General features: G+C 39.1%; 1 protein-coding gene across 1 annotated transcript in view; it reads right to left on the reverse strand.

Annotated features, from left to right (window-relative positions):
- Positions 1-7271: 7271 nt before the first annotated feature.
- The window catches only part of LOC126428249 (calexcitin-2-like), a 377130-nt gene continuing 362353 nt past the window's right edge, over positions 7272-22048 (reverse strand). The window contains exon 7 of the mRNA XM_050090162.1: positions 7272-7987. Within this exon, the coding sequence (XP_049946119.1) occupies positions 7871-7987 (117 nt within the window). The 3' untranslated portion in view covers positions 7272-7870. The remainder of the gene's footprint in view (positions 7988-22048) is intronic.

Genomic DNA, 22048 nt, shown 5'->3' on the forward strand with positions numbered 1-22048 from the left:
GAAAGAGATTGCAAAAGGAAAATAATTAAGGCATGGAATCACCGGAGATCTGGACATGTAATGGAGATGGATCTAATACACGATTTCCTCCGCAAATAAGGTTTGTGACTTTTTTGTTCTGGAGTGAATGAACGAATGAGTTTTTTCTGAATCATTTGATGATCACGTTGGCCCTGTAATTATTGGGGAAGTTTCAGTTGTGTCGAAGAGAGCCTGCAATCACTGAGTCTGTGTTAAATCGTCCAAAAAGGCTTCGTACACATCTGGAATTCGCAATCTTTGCCCGAACAAGTGTGGGAAAGCCCCTAGGTTGACCAGTGTTAGGACTCCAATCCCAATTCCACCAAAAAAGAGTCATCTGAAACAGTAGAAGCAGCATCTATGGGATCACAGTCATTACTACTACTACCAACAACAACAACAACAACAACAACCGGAGGCACTGTCATTGTCAGCTGCACTCCAACAAGCACCAGTAGTGGCAGAGGATGTGTCAGCTTCGTTAGCAGTAACAGTTGCAACAGCACAACATTGCTTAAGGAGGAGCCAAATGCAGGGCATGTCGAAATCATTTAATGAGAATTTTTTATGACTTCAAACAAAAAAAAGAAAAAGACTGTGACAAACTATCTGGAAAATTTACAGATAAAGTAACAGCTATCTGGGGGAAAGCAACACATCATCAGTTTCAGAGCAACATTTCCTTAAGAATGGCACCAGGAAAACCATTCCAACACCTCTGCTTGAGCCAGACAACAAGGAGTTATCAGATACAACAAGAGGTTACGTCACCTCCTGTAACTTGAAACATAGAAGCAAAACCACCACACTATGTTACAAGTAAGTTTCAAATTCCAAAGTTATTTGCAAATTTCTCAGTGCTTCCTCAAAACGTTAAGTTCTTGTAGAGACTGAACTAAAATTTGTTACTATACTTTGCATAACAGTGCATTGGCTTAAAGGAGAAAAACTGAAAATGTTGAGTCTCCAAAATTTTATGCAGACCCATGGAGGAAGCTATATTTGCACCTATTCATTTCAAAAAAGATATACCTAAAGAAAGAGTTTTAGAGATATCTGGAGTTGAATTAGTAGCTGAAAATGGAGCCATTATTTACTGGTATAGGACTCCAACAGGCAATATATCTACCCTGTTAACAAGTTTGCAATCATACTTCCACATCTTAACAAAATGTGCAAAAATAGCATTACACATGGAGATTTTAATATTAACTTCAAGAAAGAATAAAAACATTGAGCTTTTGAACCTCCTTTTAATGTTTAAATTAAAAACTGAAATAGGAGCAGCAACACTGGCATCAACCATAACCAAATATTTACAAATATATGTCACGTAAATACAATACACAAACTTTCAACACAGGCTTTGGGGATCACAATGTAAAAATAAATTCTGTAGAACTAAAAAATCACTGTCAGGTTTTGAAACAGTCTGTAACAGCCATTGCTAGGAGCTACAATGAATAAAATATAAATTCCTTTCTGCATTTCCTAACTAGGAAAAAAATGGGAAGTAGTTTACAGCATTGCAGGCATACATGTTTCATGCTTTCTGTAACATCATCTGCAGTTACTTTGAACTATGTTCGCCCCCACCCCGCTCCCCACCCCCAACCACCTGTCCCCAAAAGAAAGGAAATAATGCAAAAAATAACAATAAAAGTAACTGGGTCACACCAGGCATACTTACACCACTTAAGAAAAAGAGATTTCTACATGACGTATCGAAACAAACAGAAAAACCACCAGATTTTGATGCTTATTTTAGGAGGTGTAAGCTTATCGTAAACAATGTCACTGAAATTTCTATGAAACTGACAAATGAGAATTTTGTAAAAAGTGCTCCAAACAAAATTAAGGCCACATGGGACATAGTAAGAAAAGAAAAGGGAAACAACGTGAAGAACACCATAATATTGACCTATTGGGGAACTCAACCAAAATATCAGACACAAAAAAAAAATTACAAATAAATTTAACTCCTACTTCACAGAATCAGCAGAAAACCTTATGAAAATGCATTCACCAAATGCTAAGAAAGAACAGGTTCCAACAGTTTAAATAAGTGTCTTTTTTAATATCCAGCAGATGAGAATGATGTAGCTAGCAAATGTCATTAGAGGACTAAAAGCAGAATTCTCATCTGACATTGATAACATCCTTGATGTTTTAAAGAAATGCTCATGTAATAGTAAAAACCTTTGTTTGTAATTCCTCACAGACTATAGGGCTTTGCCTGAAAAGCTGAAAATAGCAAAAGTGAGAACAGACGTAAAAAATTACAGACCAATCTCTATAGTGTCTGGCTTTTCCAAAATATTAGAAAAAATATTTTATAGGAGGCTGTAGAAGAAAATAACTTGTTCTCAAAAATCACAGCATGGTTTCTGTAAATGATGGCCCACAGAAACAGCAATCTTTGATTTTGTAAATGAAGCTCTGACCTCAGTAGTCCATAAACAGCACTTATCTGCCATATTTTTTGGACCTCGTGAAAGCTTTCGATGATACAAATCACAAACTACTTCTCTCAATACTGGAACATATAGGTGTCAGAGAACTGCGACATATGTGGATACAATCAGATCTGAACAACAGATAACAAACAGTGGAACTTAAATATCAATAAGGAAACAATATACATATATATGTCAGGAAAACAGGATGTTAAATGTGGTGTGCCGCAAGGGTCCATTCTAGGTCCAATCTTGTTCCTGCTGTTCATAAATGACTTAGACTCAGTAACCCCTTCCCAGACACGTATAAAATCTTTAGACAATGCCAACATTCTGATAAAAGCTAAGATTGTAGATGAATAGGAGAATAAAATCAAAGTATGCATATTACATGTAACTAGTTCTCCAGAAACAATCTTTATCATTAATGCAGAAAAGACAGTATCTATGCTTCTAAATATAGCACAAAAGGATACACCCCTCAAGCCATATCATAATGTTCTTTGGAAAACAATCAGAAATCATAAACAGCTCTAAAATTCTTAGAATATGGACAAGCATGTAAGCTTCATCAATAAGAAATTAAGTACCACCTGCTATTGCATGAAAATTTTTACTGGCTGCATGACAAAAAAATTGATAAAAAAATGTATATTACGCACAGCTAGAATCATTGTTGAGATATGGGATAATTTTTCGTGGCAAGTCACCTGGCCATCATAAGTTGCTGTATTGTCCAAAAAAGAACTATAAGGACCATAGAAAAATGTAACTACTAGAAGCTCATGCAGGCTGCTATTTAAGAACCTACAAATTATTCCACTACCTTGTTTGTACATTTGGGAAGTTACATCTTTCATTGCGAAAATAATGGACACTTAAGACCAACTAGTGCATAAGAATGAAAACAATTCATAAATACAATACTCGACAGAAAATGGAACTGTGTAGTGAATATGAAAAAACAAAACTTACACATGATGAGCCTCTACAGCAGGGGAAAATCTTTACTACAACACATTAAGACACAAAAAAAACTAAGAAATTTCAAAATGGCTCTAAAAATACATATTTTAAATAAACTGTATTATAGTGTTGAGAATATACAATCTTAAACTATATAGGAGATAACTGCTTCTAAAACCTGGATGGGTTCTAGTAGAATACTTCAGTCAGTAACATAATCAATGTTAGCGTACATCCCATAAACTGTAAATATTTTCTAACCTTTCAGTTTGTTTCTTGTGTACAAACACAAAAGCTTTAAACTATAGTTATGAAGATGCCACAAAAACTGTAAATATTACTGTGCTTTATAATTAATTGTAGTTAATTCATGAGAAAAGTACCCGCCAGGTTAGTCTGACTCGGGTAGGCGCGCCAGCCCCGGATTGAATCCACCCAGCAGATCGACGATGAGGGCTGGTGTGCCGGCCAGCCCAGATGTGGTTTTTAGGCAGTTTTCCACATCCCACTAGGTGAATACCGGGCTGGTTCCCATGTCCTGCCTCAGTTACAAGACTCACAGACATTTGAAAACATTCGCACTATTTCATGGCTTACACTAGACACAGACAGCCGGGGTACACTAATTCCGTCCTGGGGGTACGGGATGGTGACAGGAAGGACATCTGGCCACCGCCTGACACTAACATAGACAAATCCATACTAACAAGGCCAACCCCGCGTTGAAGTGGGACAAAGGCCCAAGGAAATGATGATGATGCTGATGAATTCATAAGAAAGTGTCAATCTTCTTGTCTTTTTACTAGAAAACTGTTATGAGTTCTTGAGAAGAGCATGAAGACAGTAATTCATGAGAAAAGTACCCGCCAGGTTAGTCTGACTTGGGTAGGCGCGCCAGCCCCGGATTGAATCCACCCAGCAGATCGACGATGAGGGCTGGTGTGACAGTAATCTATACGTATGCACTTGCTTAGAGTTTTAAGTACATAAATTTATTTATATTGTAGTTGATATACAATTCATAATCATCACATTAATTCATGTTGTCTCATCTCGTCATCTCACAAAAATTGACTTGTTCAATATCAGTTCGAAAAATGATGAAGCAGACGAATAAAACAATCTACCAGTCATACGCTGAAACCTCAAAATGAGAACACCCTCACCGCTATTGATCAACACACTTTCAGAATGGTTTAAGTCCACATTCTGATAAGAGGGTAGAATAAGCTAAACAGTGCTGACATCATACCATTTATAGTGGCACTATAATGTTTTTTTCTTTCTTTTGAATTTAACAAGTATGTATGTCATATCTGTTATCTATAGTGTAGCCCAGGTAATAGATATTATGTTGGAATGTATTTTGGTTTTAAATAAGAAGGTACAATTGCTGCCATGTTTCTATCATGATTTGGACTAATTCCTTTATGACTGCTGAATGAAATATTACACAGGCCAACGAAATTTTTTTTTTTTTTTTTTTTTTTTTTTGGAAAACCTTTTTTTACTTTGATAGCTGATATTTATAGATTTTTATGAGCTGAATCCAAATCTAGCCTTAGTTTTTTGTATCACCCTTAGTTTTCGAGCAATACGCTTGTTATTACATAGTATAAAAATCCTATTGCTGTACGGTAAATGGGGGAATTAATGAAATGCTTTGTTACAACATAAGCACGGTTTGTATTTACAGTAAGCTGCTTAAAACAATGATATGTGTTAATAGAGGTTTCACTTGTCAGCTGGAATCGGTTTGTATTTTCGTTCTCTTTTTTCTTCGAAGCTTCTCGTGTAGCTTTTCCTGCAATGAGTCGCTTGCTGAACTTCTCGGTGAAGTGACCAACAGTAACCCCCCCCCCCCCATCACATTGGTGTTCCAGCAGCCTCGGTAGCATTTTTCCATCACTTTAATGTCTCAGAGGCTGGCAACAGATTCCTGTACAACTTCTTTAGCCCAGTCACGATGCAATGAACCGGCAGCCTCGTAATTGATTCTTGTCACAGAGAGTGCATTCCTCAGATTCTGCAGGTACCCGTCTGATGTTTTTGACAGACCTTCCTGTGAGATACGGATCTGTAAGGATCGTGAAAACATTTCACGTCGGTGGGTGAAATATGCCAACACCACAGGATGGCCGACACACTGTTGCCCAGATAGACGTCGCGTTTTGTAAGAACTGTGAAGGAACCCAATCGCGAGTGGTTTCCTGCACGAGCACAGAAACGGTGCCTCGACTGTAAATCCGACAGTAACATCAGAAGATGTTCTAGATGGAATTTGTTCTCTGTTGTGGAACGTGATAGGGCTGGCAAAAAGAAACTCACCTGTGTTCTGGAGGGAAGCTGTACTGAGTGAGTGCTGCCGCATTTTGACTGGGAGGTTTCATTTTTGTGAGAGTACTCCTCGTGTAGTGTTTCTGGAAACGTCAGTGAAGTGTCGGAGACATTTTTAACGGGACTTTGGTCACGAGGTGGACGAGATCTAGAATCGGTTTTCGCCAGCAAGGGGAGTGAGAGGGTAAGGATTTGGGCATCGGCCGTGAGTTACGTCACATTGTGATTACCGGCTCGGATGTGGCAGTGCGGTCGCGGATCCCGGGTCGACAGAGGTCCACTATTCGAGTCGACACTGAGGCGTGGTGGAGGCAGTGCTGCAGATTCCTACATTTAGTAGCTCTGGTGAATAAGAAGACTTTCACCATCTGTGGTGAGCTCATTCATACAGCAGCAGCCACTGTTCAATTTATGCATATCATGGCGGTCTCCAGTTTTGCAGTTACAGTCACTGTCAACTACAGTAGATTTAGTCAGATCGCTTTATCCGTATTTAAAGTCATAGGCTGTGTTAATTTTGCACCCACACCTCTACTTCGTCAGCCGTACATCAGTATGTACTTTATTTCATTACACTGATACTCAAATATAATCAATGTTTGTACTTCTCTTATGTCCAGTGTCAGTCTTGTTTTTTTGTAATGGATCTACAGTTACCTAGCATATCATCTCTTACTTCAGACAATATTATTCCTTTCTTCATAAATATTCGAGATAACAGAAGTACCCGTCGTGTCAACTTTAGCTTCACTGTTCGGGGCCCAGACACAGTCACCTGTATGTAAATCTCCTGCTACGTTTAATCTGCCAGTGGCACAGCTGAGTGATGTGCCTGTGCTGTGGAATACTCTGAAGCAGAAGTTCACTACAGGCACTGCCACGTCGCCTTCCCACCGGACACATTGTGAACTAGATTCTGTACCGAGGGAGACGGCCACTGACCTCGTAGGACAGTGCCTCGCCCTGGCACACTGAGAAAGCTTCCGCCCGTGGTGAGCGTAACAACTCTGTTCCGTAAATCGGTGACTGCGTACACACTAGATGCAAATACCTTACAGGTGCTTAACGAACTCTCTTATACGTACGGGCTGCCTCGATAACTTCCGACACCTCACCGAACAGAAAAAGCGCAGCTCAATTCGACTCCTGTCGGTTTCAAATACATTCTCTAATATCACGTCTCCCTGTAGTTTCACAAGCTGTGCCAGTTGGCAATATTGTTTTTAATCAATTCTTCGTACAGAATAACGTCTCTGTATTACTTGAGCTGTAACTAATTTATGAAATAAAGTAGTAATATAATTTAAAAATAGAGGTGGCCATCTACCAGGCAACCTTAAAAATATCACTGGACAACAGGAAAATGAGGGGTAAGTCACAAGACGGATTCGAAGGCATCCGTATTGTTTTGTGAACTGTTCAGTGTGGTACCTTTTGTTACTGCACGTGACACTTGATTCGTGTGTTATTTTGTCAGTAATTGAAACAATATTTGTTTGGCAAAGCCATTTATTTCTTTTCAATATGTCAGATAAATACAAATTATTGTTCAATATATGGAGTGGTATACAATCTGCACCAGTTTCTTACATTATATAAAATAGTTATCTGTAATGTTTGTAAGCATACACATCATTTTAATAGAGGAGCTTAAAGAAGAGTTACGTGACAGGTCCAGACAAAGTTAACATAGTGTGTGCTTATCATGCATGCAGAACATTACTTTGATAATAGGATGAAAACAATAGCAATACTTTATATATATTCGTAAGTATATGTATATACCAGCAATCTGCTTATACAGGGATTTTCCTTTTTGTTGCCCGGAGAGAAATTTAACACAAAATTTGGGGCCACAGATGAGTGGAGGAGACAGTCAACCAGGTTTCCCGTCTCGCAACAGTACGTACGTGTACGTACCGTTACTCTCCCTGACGACACAGATAGCAAAGCAGTAACGCACGACACTGAATTAATGGACCTTCACCTGTGCATATCCGTAAGAGAATGCCATTTCTGTATGTCTCGTTTTCTCATCCCTCCACCATCGCGATTTCCCCCTCTTCCTCTCTCCGTCTTCTCGGAAAAGCCTAATCGAATGAAGTTTTGCCAAAGATGAAGTTTCCCGGAGCTTCGGGGTCTGTTGAGGAGAAGAATTCCCTCCACAGCTTCTCGAAGACTTGTGGTGTCACCTGCACACTTTGATTCTGTAAGAGACAGACAGGTGCAGCTTTCAGTGTAATTCCTATTTCTATATGGTCAAAATTGCATTCAAGATAAAACAGAATAAAAAATAAGAATAAAAAGAATATATAAATACATGTAAAATGACCTAATAAATAATGATTTACAATAGACATGAGACGTAGTAAAATAGAGAGAGAGCACAATTTAATGAAAATATATACAACACGAAATGCATTTACAGAATACAAAAAAAACACTGTACCACAATGGCAAGAATGGTTTATTTATATGCATGTGAGTGCTTAACAATAAACTATAAGCTCGGCAGAATGGAGGTATGTGAAAGACAGGCTGTTAGAAAATTCACGGATGTAACACGAAAACAACAGAGGGTTGGAAGCTTATAAGTAATAAGCAGAATTACCAAACATGTATAGAAAATATCTGACTCATTGATGATGATCCTTAAGGAATCTGGTCTACACCAAAACCTCCTAAACATCATTGGAATCATCTGTAGAATACCAGATGTTAAATTTAAGAGTGAATCGTTTAAACCATTCAAAATCCATGCTGGCCTCTTACAGGGGTTGAACTCTCAGCAGCACCATTTAACTGCACTTTGGAAAGAGTCGTACAAGAATGGAACAAAAATTGCCAACCAAACATCAAGACTGTAAAAAAAAACTAAACTTAATTAGATAGCATTCACAGAGGATCTTGCACTACTTGCAAGTAATGTGGAGGAGGCTGAACTTGAGAAAGTAGTGGCAAACATTGGATTGCAAATTGAATTAAAAATAAGATGCTAACTTACAAAGTTGTAACACCAGCTATTTGACTGAACAATAACAAACAAATCAAGGGTGTAAATAAGTTCACATAATACAGTGGAATCACAACCTGGAACTCAAATGAGAAACCTCGACAGAGAGCAGAGAAACGAATGTGAAACAAGCACGAGGAAACACCGGGCCGTCCTCCAAAGATAAACCTATTTCAACGAATGCCAAATTCAAACACTGTTTCTCTGTAGTATCGTGAAGCAAAATATGCAAACGAAAATTATTTAAGTTGGACACCACATCAGCAACAATTAAACCGAAATCAGCCAGGCTTAGTGCAGCCTCCAATTGTAGCAGCAGCAGCAGCAACGGAATCACCAATTTCAAATGAAGAGCATATTACTCCAATGACTTCAGGAAGTGTTGAAGCGGCAAGAAGAGGATCCCCATCTAGCCTAGTTGCAGTTCCTCAAATTACAACTCCAAAAATTACAGCAGAAACGACATCACACTACAAGTCAACTCCTCCAACACGAAACAGGAAAGAACCACAATGTTTTTTATGGCAAGTGATTCCAGAGAAATGTTGATTTCATCAACAGAAACAGCAATATATGAATTTCTGGAAGAAGTACTTGAAAAAATTGATAGTGGACAAAAAGTAACTGGCATATGCCTTGATCTGTCTAAGGCTTTTGACATCATAGACCACACCCTATTGCTGCAGAAGCTCGAAAGAATTGGTATCAGAGGTATGCCTAACAACGTGCTTAGATCATATCTTACTGACCGCAAGCAAGTAGTAGAAATACATTTTCACAAAGAAAATAAATCAACAAGACACTATTCTGATTATAAAGCAGTAAAAATACCGAGTACTGCAGGGCTCGGTACTGGGCCCCATCCTATTTTTGATATATATAAATGACCTAACATCAACCAACCAGTACCATAGCACTATCCAGTTTGCAGATGACACAAGCATATTAGTCAGCGGGAAGACTGCAGAGATACTACAGACAAGACTGTCTGAGGCATTAACAAATGTTGTAAACTGGTTCAGCCAAAACAAACTAATAATAAATAAAAGTAAAACAGTAGCATTAAATTTTCATAATGTCAAGAGAAACACTGAAGAGGATATAAGAATTCAGATGTCAGACACAGATATTGCATGTGTGCCTAATACAAAATTTCTGGGTGTCTGGCTACAGGATACTCTTAGCTGGAAAACTCACATTGACAACATATTAAAGAAGCTAAGTACCATGTGTTATTTAATGAGAGTGCTAGAAAACTGCTGTCATAAGGACTGTCTAATGACAGTTTACTATTCTAATATACATCGTGTCCTAAAATATGGGATCACTTTCTGTGGTAACTCGCCATCCTGCCTTCAGGATGCAAAAAAGAATAGCGAGAATCGTGGCTGGAATAAAAAGGAACAAACCGTGTAGACCATTATTTATAAGGATGGGGATTCTTCCCCGTCCATGTATTTTGCTATTTGAAAGTGAAATGTTTATAAAGAAATATACAATAACAAATCCTAGTATCCTCCCCAAAAATGAAAATGTTCATCATCATAATACAAGACAGAAAACTGACTTTCATGTACTCCATACAAAAACCAGTTTGTGCCAAAAAGGAACATTACACCGTGGAAAAATTATCTACAATAAATTGTCAAAAGAAATTAAAGTAAAGACTGATGTAAAATTTTTTAAAGCAGCATTAAAAGAATATCTCTTGACACATTGCTTTTATAGTGTGGAAGAGTTCCTCCAAAATCCTCAAGAGTCTAAGTGATGATCGTGCAAATACTGTAACCATTAATGTTGGCCTATAAATACATTCAGATGTAATTCTCAAGTTTATAATGGGGTTCAAGTATAAGTTGTATACCGACTTGCCCAGTATATGAAGTAAAATTCTGTGAATGTAATTCTCTAGTGTACATGTCAATTCACAGTGTAGAAGAGTTCCTCAAAAATCCTTAGAACTTAAGTGAGGATCATGCAAATACTGTAATCGTTAATATTGGCTTATACAAGTATTCAGTTGTAAACTTCAAGTTTCTAATGTGGTTTAATTATAACTTACACATTGACTTGCCCAGTATATGACGTGCTGTAAAATTTTGTGAACATAATTATCTAGTTTCTAAAGTGTTTCAATTGTAAGATATACTTTGACCTGTCCAATATCTGATGTGCTGTACTGGACATGTAAGATTTACTGGACCAATAAATACAATACAATACAACAGATATACTATAGAAGGTAGACAGAAGATATGTCACAAAAATCATTACCAAAACACACCAGATAGATGGACAATGGAGACTGCTGCCCAGTGAAGTGTGCATCGTGAAAGTGAGCCAGTAACAGGTACAGTGTGAAAAACGAGTCTTGTCTTTTCCTGACATACATTGGAATTACGATAAATGAGGCTAGTGAAGCAAATCTCCAACTACTTTTGGAACAATAAAACCAGGAATAACAGTTTCAAAGAGGTCCAGGAAGATTTAGAAGTGTTAAGTATAACAACACAACAAACTCAAAACAGAAAAGGAAAGATAATTAGTAGGAACAGAAACATGAGACTTAATCTAAAAATATTTAAATCAAAGCAAAACATTGTAATTGATGAAGAAAGAGCAGCCAGGTCAGAGAGACTGAAACCGTTTTGAGATAAAAAGAAGAAGGGGAAACCGAAAAGCCAAACTGCTACTTAAAACATTTCAGTTATTTAGTATCAAATCAGGAACCAAAGTGCACCGATTTTCAATTTACTGTTCGTTTTTTACAGTCGAACCAACGAGAGTGGTAACACAAAGAAAAATTCAAACTCGAAAAACGTGAACCTCCCTAGTGGTTACCTTTACTACTTCAATTTTTCTTATTTTACTCAGGACTTGCCAAAAATATTTGATGTGGTTTTGAGTCTCACTTATATCTCGAAATTTTATTTCTCTTTCTTGTTTGTTAATGTAAATCATAACTTCCTCATTAAAAGTAAAATAAAGTATACGCGATACAGAACTGATCAAGAAAAATTCGTCAACACTTTTGTGACACAGATGCCGAAGCCTTCACAGCAGTTAATGAAGCCCCCATCTGAGCCAGCTCACACACGTGCACACATGACAGAAAATTCCTGAGAAGGCATTTGTTTGAGAGTAATCCTAAAAGAAATGCCTGCAGAGTGTCGGGGTCACGAAGAAACTATCAGTGTGGTTGCGCGCGACAATGTTTCGACCGATGTTTCCCTTCTCTTAGATGAGTGTGTGAGCACCTTGCCGAGATGCTCAGTCTCAGATTGGCATTTGCAGAGAACGGAGCATCCAGCTGGATGCAAACACCGTGTGTGAAGTTTGTACAGTTATTTTGTTCTTGAACTCAAAAGGTGTTGAACTGACTGAAATTCACTGCCAATTGACAGAATTGTATGGGGGATGTGCACAGGTGTCTAAAATGTTCACAAGTGGTGCAGAGAGTTTACAGCTGGTCATACTGAAATTTGCAATGAACAAAGAATTGGGAGACTGCCAGTCTCCTAAAAGTCAGTGGCAGACTTTGAGTGAACCCTGTGTACCGGTCAGCAGATTGCCCTGAACGATCTCTGTGTTTTCCTGTGGATTTCCAAAGCCAAATTTGTCAAGATTTTAATGGAAACATTTACAGAAGACAACAAATGACAAGTTTATTCTTCCCTCAAATTTCTTTGCCACTATGCAGACAAAAAGGACAAAATTTTTGGATTCATAAGAAAATTTGGCAGCCAATATTGTCTGACATTTTTATTTTATTTCTGCAATGACCAGTTTTGACAGAGTTTAGGTGTCATCTTCAGATCTACAATGGACTGAGAGAAAACTTTACTGTGACGACCCACACAACTGTACAACTGGAATACTGAGGGAGAACAACGTAATAACCAGATCTCGCAATACTTTTTTTTAAACACCCTCTGGAAATGATATTACTGTGAATGGGTCATACAACCGTAATGAGATCATACCCCACTTATAAAATAAAGGTGTCATATTGGCCTGCCAAATATGTAAAACAGAGAAAATAAAAAGTCCGTAGCTCCAACAGTTGCCCCGGAGGTGAGGCTCGCTTGTAGATGGATCCATTACATCCACTGCGAACCGGAAAAGACCGAGTGGGCGCGCAGCACAAGTGTCGAGAGTAGTTACACGGTTGGTCAACAGGTGGTGTAAGTGAGCCATTATATCAATTATTAATTACTCTTTAAAACAAACAGTTGTAATTACCAGATACATTGACATAGAAATGGTTATTATATCGTGGAAAAACTACCTATCAAAATAACCAAGAGCATTTAAATGATGTCCCAACATGTGCCAAAAACTGTCATTTCAAACCTGAATTACTGAAACACTTAAGATTGTACGCTGATACATTTACAGCTCGTTTATAAATGCAGATAAATTAATTTTCAAAGGTGACAATAAATACAGATGTAGCCCTACACTTACAAAATCATTCACACGAATACCGACACTTTCTAATGCAGACATTCTGAGTTAGTTCAGAGGGTACTTGCCAACTGGAATACCTTAGAAATGCACCTACAACATGCCAATATATACTTTGCATAAAGGGATGTATAATCTTTTAATTTTCAAATATTCTTGGGGAGGAGGACATTATAACATGCTCCAACTGTCAGCTGCTAGTGTGAGGCACCTATGGATAGGAACTTACTTAGAAAGTAGTATAAAAGGTAGGCTGGACATTTTCAGACATTAGTTTTCTAAGTATTACATACATACAATTGTTTGAGACTATCAGGTGCAGGGCTGCAACTTTCACTTACAAGAGGAAGCAAAATACGGATGTGCTTATTTAAGAAAATCAGATATATGAGTTTGCTCCCTCCCCCTCCCCCTCCTGGATAAACACAGGAGCCAGATAACATTAGCCTGGTTATACTAGGCTGGAAAAACCATGTAGGTGCACTGCATATTAACATACAGCAGTAAGCAGCAGAATAAAAAAAAATGAAATACATGGTAACACATTGGAGTACATCACTAATTACCCTATGGGTAACCTCCAGCAAATCATCCACAATAGGGAAATGTACTTATAATCATTTATCTACTAGTGGCTAATATTGTAACAGAAAACACAAGAAGACTATCACATTTTTCATTACTGCTGCTTACTGTGGTATTTAAATATGCTGTGCATCTACATGGTTTTTTCAGTGAGGCTATCATTACCTGTCTCCTGTGTTTGTTTATCCAGGGAGGCACACCCCTATACCTGATTTTCTTAAATAAGTACATCCGTATTTTGCGTCCTCTGGTAAGCCAAAGTTGCACACAGTCTTAAATAATTGTGTGTATACAATACCTAAAAAACTGATGTATGAAAATGTCCAGCCTACCTTTTATACTACTTTCAAAGTATGTTCTTTTTATATTTGATAGGCCATTTGTCACAATAAGACATCTGTGATATCCTGTCCATAGGTGCTGAGCATATTGTAATAACTTTTTTTTTCATTATTAAATTTATTTTTCCACAATATTAAAAAAAAATGCATCCCTTTATCCAAAGTGTATATTGGCATGTCAGAGGTGTACTCCTATGGTATTCTGTCTGTTGCTGACATACAATTTGAATGTCTGTGTGACAAAGCGTCAGTAAATTCGTGTGGATGATCTTGTAAGTGCAGGCACTATACCTGTAAGTAGTGTCAGCTTTGAAAAGTTACTTTATCTGCCTTTACAAACAAGCTGTAAATATAGTTGTGTAGAGTCTAAATGTTTAGCCTATTCAGGTTTGAACTGGCAGTTTTTACCGTGTGTTATGATATTATTTAAATGCTGTCATTGTTTTCACTTGAGGCATTACATAAATTTCCATTATATAATAAATATTCCTTCATCAGTGCATCTAGCGAGTACAATTTTGTATTTCAAAAAGTATTTAATAATCAGTGTAACGGCTCACTTACGCCACCTGTGGACCGAGTGTGTAACCGTCCACTGACACTTTTGCTGCTTGCTCACTCAGTCTTTGCTGCTATGCAGTAACTATAACGGGTCCATTTATGAACTTGCCTCCACTCCAGGGCACACTGTGGGTGCTATGTACTTTTTATTTACTCTGTTTTATGTATTCTGCAAACTAATGTAGTACCTTTGTTTTGTAAGTGAAGTGTGCTCTCATCACATTTGTGTGACTTATTCCAAAAGGTATGTAAAGAGTACCACCATACCTGACTATTATGTTGCTTTCCTGCAATACACTGGCTGTACAGTTGTGCGGATTGTAGTAATAATGTTTTCTTCTGCTTCATTGTAGATCCAAAGATGACAACTACACTCTGTCAAAACTGGTCATTATGGAAATTAAATAAAAATAAAAATATGACAACAAGCAATCATGACTGTCAAATACTCTTGTTTACCAAATATCAGATTGCTCCCAGCAGGGAGTCCATCTTATATTTTTGGACTGAATTCTCAAGGGTGAAGAACATAACTGCACTTCACATGTGAGTTCAAATGACAACATGAGGGTGGCAGCATTCTTCTTCACACGAGCCACGAAGATGAAAAGGAGTCGGCCAATAAATTTGTGGCAACTGTGTTTTGGGATCAAAATGAGATATTGTCAGCTGACTTTATGCCACTGAGATGATAATAGACACTGACAGGTACTGTGAAACACTGAAAAACCTCATATGGGCAATTCAGAACTGGAAAAGAACGAATGCTGAGAGGCGGTGTAAGTATTCTCAGTGAAACACTTGCCTACCCGCCATCTGTCAAACTGTCTCTCTCCTGGAAAAGGCCTGTAATCCAAACTTGACACACAGTGACTGCTGCCTGTTTTCTAAGTTGAAAACACATTTGACAGGATTCAGCTCCAACAAGAAGGTGAAAGATGAAGAATAATTCCTGCTCCTACCCAAGACTGAACCCCAAACCTCCACAGCTAGAGTCTAGCACTCTTACCACAAGACCTTGTAACGATACAGCCTCCGCCAAAATTCATATGAAATGTCTGATACCACCTTTTTTTAAATTTTATTTTTTATGCATCTGGATAGTTATCGGACAATTCAGTGCTTCCTAAGGCCTTGTACATATGTCTTTATATATATCATTCTGTCATATTTGATAAACTCGGTATTCATTGTGAAGTTGTGCGAGATGTTCTAGAAGATCGTGCGTTGTCATCATTATCGAGAGATTGTAGTCGTTAACACAATTATGTACAAATGCTGGATTGAATGTATAATAAAGAAATTAAAGGGATAAATATTTGGCAGAAAATATTAAAATGCTGTGGAAGTGTTGGCATACGTGTCTGGCGCCTCTACTTACCGTAATTACAATCGAGTAACAAATTAACACAAAGAACCTCATCATCTTGAGAAACGGCTTGAAAGTTATTAGCAAGCGATATATTTTCATTTGGTATTTATTTTTATGTCTTCCTCTGCAATTAATAGTCCTTGTAATTACATTTCTAGTTAACTCTCCACTTGTTTACAACTCACAGTTTTGCAATTTCAGAATTTGAGGCTTTATTTGTAACTTTCTCACATGCAGTCAGATAAAACACAAGATTTGTAATACCATTACATGTTAGTAATCAAATCCAAACTGTAATTAATTACGTAACTAAAATAATATGAAAGACATTATTGTAAATAAAGTTCAGAATGATTTTTTTATGGAAAACTAAAGATATTCCTAGAAAAGATTGTTATTCAAATATTGTATTTTATACCTTATTTGGTTGTAACATCAGTTTCTTTAAGTTTTGTAAATTTTAATTGTAACACTGAAATTATACAAAATTAATAATGGAATGTTTTGTGAGCAATTGTTAAAATTCTATACAAGGGAAAGCAGCGAGGCTGTGAGTGAGTCAGTCAGTTGTTGCGTTGATGTTGAGTATGCTTGAGAGTCTGTTTGTCAAAGTGATCGGCGATGTATGTGAAGTGCTTTGTTTAAATGTGTTGAGAATGCAGTTCTGTTGTCAATTAATAATGAGAAGTTTCAAATTTATGTTCTTCCATCAAAATGAACTCCAGGAAAAAATTAAGTAATTTTAAGTAATGATCAAGAAGAATGTAGTATTGTTGTAATTGGTGAAGTTGAGCTGGGATTTGATGACTGAAATTGGAAGTGTGTTTAATGAGTGATTGTTTCAGGCTATGTAAGAACCAAGTAGAAGAGAGAAACAATGACAGCTTTTGTCCAGATAATTATTTGAGGCGACAGTCTACGGTAAAACCGAAGAAAAAAAAAAATCATCGTCTGCTGTGGGAAGATCGCAAATCATCTGTCGAATATCACTACCTGATGATAATGGACCAAATTCTCAGACTGCGCCGCTGGGATTCATATGAGTAACAGTTTATTTTCTTAATTACTGTTTTTGTGAAAGTGATGAACATTTGTGTGGGAAGTTGTTTTTTTTTTACTATGGCTGATAAAAAGTGTGTAGGTGCTGAACCAAATGGAAAACACTTTGGACTTAGGATCAAGTATCAGTGAACAAAGTGTAGATCGAGGTTTTTATGGAGAGGGTTCCTGTCACGACGAGTACTCCAATTACACAGGGAAAAGTAGGCAGAGATAATTTGTTAATGTTATTAATGCAGCATCTGAAAGAAGCGAAGGAACAAATGGGACAGATTAGGCAAGATATTGGTCAGCAAGGTCTACAGCTGAGTCAGGAATTCAGTGAACAAATGGCAGAATTAAAGACTACTGTTACTGAAAATACTAATCAGATAAGGGAAATCCAGGAGGGTTTGGCAGCACTAAAAATTACTTTTGGGACAGGGGAGGGTGAACTCAATGCTTGTGTAGGAGCAATGGAGGAATGGGTAGATGTATTAGAAATTAATTTCACACAAGAGTTGTCCAAAAATGAGGAAAGATCCAAAAAACTAGATGAACATGTAGGAGTAGAATATTCTAAACTAAGTAAAGGTTGTTCAGACTAGGAGAATCTTACAAGAAAAAGTAGAAGCTTACAAAAGGAACTCTGAGCTAAAAACTTATAGACATTTCCAATCAAATAAGTAATGTAGGTCTAAAGTGTGATGAAAAATAGATTTATGTAAAAATAATGTTGTAGATTTAAGTAAGAAAGTTGTAGAATTACAAGAGGGTGTAGCCCAAAGAAATTTTCTTAGCAATTTTAACTGTGTAGGGGGTGGCATACCTTTAAAATGCTTTCCAGGAGATGGGAAATTGCATCCTGCTGATTTTTTACAGCATTGTCAGGATAATTTTAGTAATGACATGACAGACAATGTTAAAATTAAATTTGTTAAGTGATTTTTGGATGGAGAAGAAATCTTATGGCCCAATCAGAATGTAAATTCTACCATGTCATATGATGAATTTGAGAGAAAGTTCTCAAATAAGTTTTGGTCAGAATCTGAGCAAGATAGGATTAAAAGTGAGTTTTTGAATGGTCGACTGTATAGGGAAGGTGATTGTAGCTTGAAGTGTTTTTGTGAATGCCAATTGAGGAAATTAGTACACTCAGACAAACCTTTTGACGGACTAATACAAAAAGATTTTTTAGGGAAGTAGACTGTATCACAAAAAAATGTGATGCAGAATTAAATTGCAAATACACACTAAGATTGTACACCAGAATGTACAGTCATTAACAAACAATGTTGATGAAATAAATATATTCCTCAATAGTGAATGGAAAGATGTTTCAGTGTTATGTTTTTGTGAGCGCTGGCTACAAAATGATTATTTTCAGTACTTAAAAATAATGCATTTTAACCTTGCAAACTGCTTTTGTAGAATGGAATCGAAACATGGAGGAACTTATATATATATATATATATATATATATATATATATATATATATATATATATATATATATATATATATATATATATAAACAAAGATGAGGTGACTTACCGAACAAAAGCGCTGGCAGGTCAATAGACACACAAACAAACACAAACATACACACAAAATTCAAGCTTTTGCAACAAACTGTTGCCTCATCAGGAAAGAGGGAAGGAGAGGGGAAGACGAAAGGAAGTGGGTTTTAAAGGAGAGGGTAAGGAGTCATTCCAATCCAGGGAGCGGAAAGACTTACCTTAGGGGGAAAAAAGGACAGGTATACACCTGCACACACGCACATATCCATCCACACATACAGACACAAGCAGACATATTTAAAGACAAAGAGTTTGGGCAGACATGTCAGTCGAGGCAGAAGTGTAGAGGCAAAGAAGTTGTAGAAAGACGGGTGAGGTATGAGTGGCGGCAACTTGAAATTAGCGGAGATTGAGGCCTGGCGGATGACGAGAAGAGAGGATATACTGAAGGGCAAGTTCCCATCTCCGGAGTTCGGATAGGTTGGTGTTGGTGGGAAGTATCCAGATAACCCGGACGGTGTAACACTGCGCCAAGATGTGCTGGCCGTGCACCAAGGCATGTTTAGCCACAGGGTGATCCTCATTACCAACAAACACTGTCTGCCTGTGTCCATTCATGCGAATGGACAGTTTGTTGCTGGTCATTCCCACATAGAATGCGTCACAGTGTAGGCAGGTCAGTTGGTAAATCACGTGGGTGCTTTCACACGTGCCTCTGCCTTTGATCGTGTACACCTTCTGGGTTACAGGACTGGAGTAGGTGGTGGTGGGAGGGTGCATGGGACAGGTTTTGCATCGGGGGCGGTTACAAGGATAGGAGCCAGAGGGTAGGAAAGGTGGTTTGGGGATTTCATAGGGATGAACTAACAGGTTACGAAGGTTAGGTGGACGGCGGAAAGACACTCTTGGCGGAGTGGGGAGGATTTCATGAAGGATGGATCTCATTTCAGGGCAGGATGTGAGGAAGTCGTATCCCTGCTGGAGAGCCACATTCAGAGTCTGGTCCAGTCCCGGAAAGTATCCTGTCACAAGTGGGGCACTTTTGTGTTCTTCTGTGGGGGATTCTGGGTTTGAGGGGACGAGGAAGTGGCTCTGGTTATTTGCTTCTGTACCAGGTCGGGAGGGTAGTTGCGGGATGCGAAAGCTGTTTTCAGGTTGTTGGTGTAATGATTCAGGGATTCCGGACTGGAGCAGATTCGTTTGCCACGAAGCCCTAGGCTGTAGGGAAGGGACCGTTTGATGTGGAATGGGTGGCAGCTGTCATAATGGAGGTACTGTTGCTTGTTGGTGGGTTTGATGTGGACGGACGTGTGAAGTTGGCCATTGGACAGGTGGAGGTCAACATTAAGGAAAGTGGCATGGGATTTGGAGTAGGACCAGGTGAAACTGATGGAACCAAAGGAGTTGAGGTTGGAGAGGAAATTCTGGAGTTCTTCTTCACTGTGAGTCCAGATCATGAAGATGTCATCAATAAATCTGTACCAAACTTTGGGTTGGCAGACTTGGGTAACCAAGAAGGCTTCCTCTAAGCTACCCATGAATAGGTTGGCGTACGAGGGGGCCATCGTGGTACCCATGGCTGTTCCCTTTAATTGTTGGTATGTCTGGCCTTCAAAAGTGAAGAAGTTGTGGGTCAGGATGAAGCTGGCTAAGGTGATGAGGAAAGAGGTTTTAGGTAGGGTGGCAGGTGATCGGCGTGAAAGGAAATGCTCCATCGCAGTGAGGCCCTGGACGTGCGGAATATTTGTGTATAAGGACGTGGCATCAATGGTTACAAGGATGGTTTCCGGGGGTAACAGATTGGGTAAGGATTCCAGGCGTTCGGTCCGCAGCTCGTGGTCGAGCGGTAGCGTTCTCGCTTCCCACGCCCGGGTTCCCGGGTTCGATTCCCGGCGGGGGTCAGGGATTTTCTCTGCCTCGTGATGACTGGGTGTTGTGTGCTGTCCATAGGTTAGTTAGGTTTAAGTAGTTCTAAGTTCTAGGGGACTGATGACCATAGATGTTAAGTCCCATAGTGCTCAGAGCCATTTGACCATTTGATTTTTGATTCCAGGCGTTCAAGGAAGTGGTTGGTGTCCTTGATGAAGGATGGGAGACTGCATGTAATGGGTTGAAGGTGTTGATCTACGTAGGCAGAGATACGTTCTGTGGGGGCTTGGTAACCAGCTACAATGGGGCGGCCGGGATGATTGGGTTTGTGGATTTTAGGAAGAAGGTAGAAGGTAGGGGTGCGGGGTGTCGGTGGGGTCAGGAGGTTGATGGAGTCAGGTGAAAGGTTTTGCAGGGGGCCTAAGGTTCTGAGGATTCCTTGAAGCTCCGCCTGGACATCGGGAATGGGGTTACCTTGGCAAACTTTGTATGTGGTGTTGTCTGAAAGCTGACGCAGTCCCACGGCCACATACTCCCGACGATCAAGTACCACGGTCGTGGAACCCTTGTCCGCCGGAAGAATGACGATGGATCGGTCAGCCTTCAGATCACGGATAGCCTGGGCTTCAGCAGTGGTGATGTTGGGTGTAGGATTAAGGTTTTTTAAGAAGGATTGAGATGCAAGGCTGGAAGTCAGAAATTCCTGGAAGGTTTGGAGAGGGTGATTTTGAGGAAGAGGAGGTGGGTCCCGCTGTGACGGAGGACGGAACTGTTCCAGGCCGGGTTCAATTTGGATGGTGTCTTGAGGAGTCGGATCATTAGGAGTAGGATTAGGATCATTTTTCTTCGTGGCAAAGTGATACTTCCAGCAGAGAGTACGAGTGTAGGACAGTAAATCTTTGACGAGGGCTGTTTGGTTGAATCTGGGAGTGGGGCTGAAGGTGAGGCCTTTGGATAGGACAGAGGTTTCGGATTGGGAGAGAGGTTTGGAGGAAAGGTTAACTACTGAATTAGGGTGTTGTGGTTCCAGATTGTGTTGATCGGAATTTTGAGGTTTTGGAGGGAGTGGAGCTGGAAGTGGGAGATTGAGTAGATGGGAGAGACTGGGTTTGTGTGCAATGAGAGGAGGTTGAGGTTTGCTGGAAAGGTTGTGAAGGGTGAGTGAGTTGCCTTTCCGGAGGTGGGAAACCAGGAGATTGGATAGTTTTTTGAGGTGGAGGGTGGCATGCTGTTCTAATTTACGGTTGGCCTGTAGGAGGATGCTCTGGACAGCCGGTGTGGATGTGGGAGAGGAAAGATTAAGGACTTTTATTAAGGATAGGAGTTGACGGGTGTGTTCATTGGCTGAGTTGATGTGTAGGTGAAGGATTAGGTGGGTGAGGGCAATGGATTGTTCAGTTTGGAACTGGTATAGGGACTGATGGAAGGAAGGGTTGCAGCCAGAGATGGGAACTTTAAGTGTGAGGCCTTTGGGGGTGATGCCAAATGTCAGACAAGCCTGAG

Source organism: Schistocerca serialis, chromosome 12 (assembly GCF_023864345.2).
Source record: "Schistocerca serialis cubense isolate TAMUIC-IGC-003099 chromosome 12, iqSchSeri2.2, whole genome shotgun sequence".
Lineage (NCBI taxonomy): Eukaryota > Metazoa > Arthropoda > Insecta > Orthoptera > Acrididae > Schistocerca > Schistocerca serialis.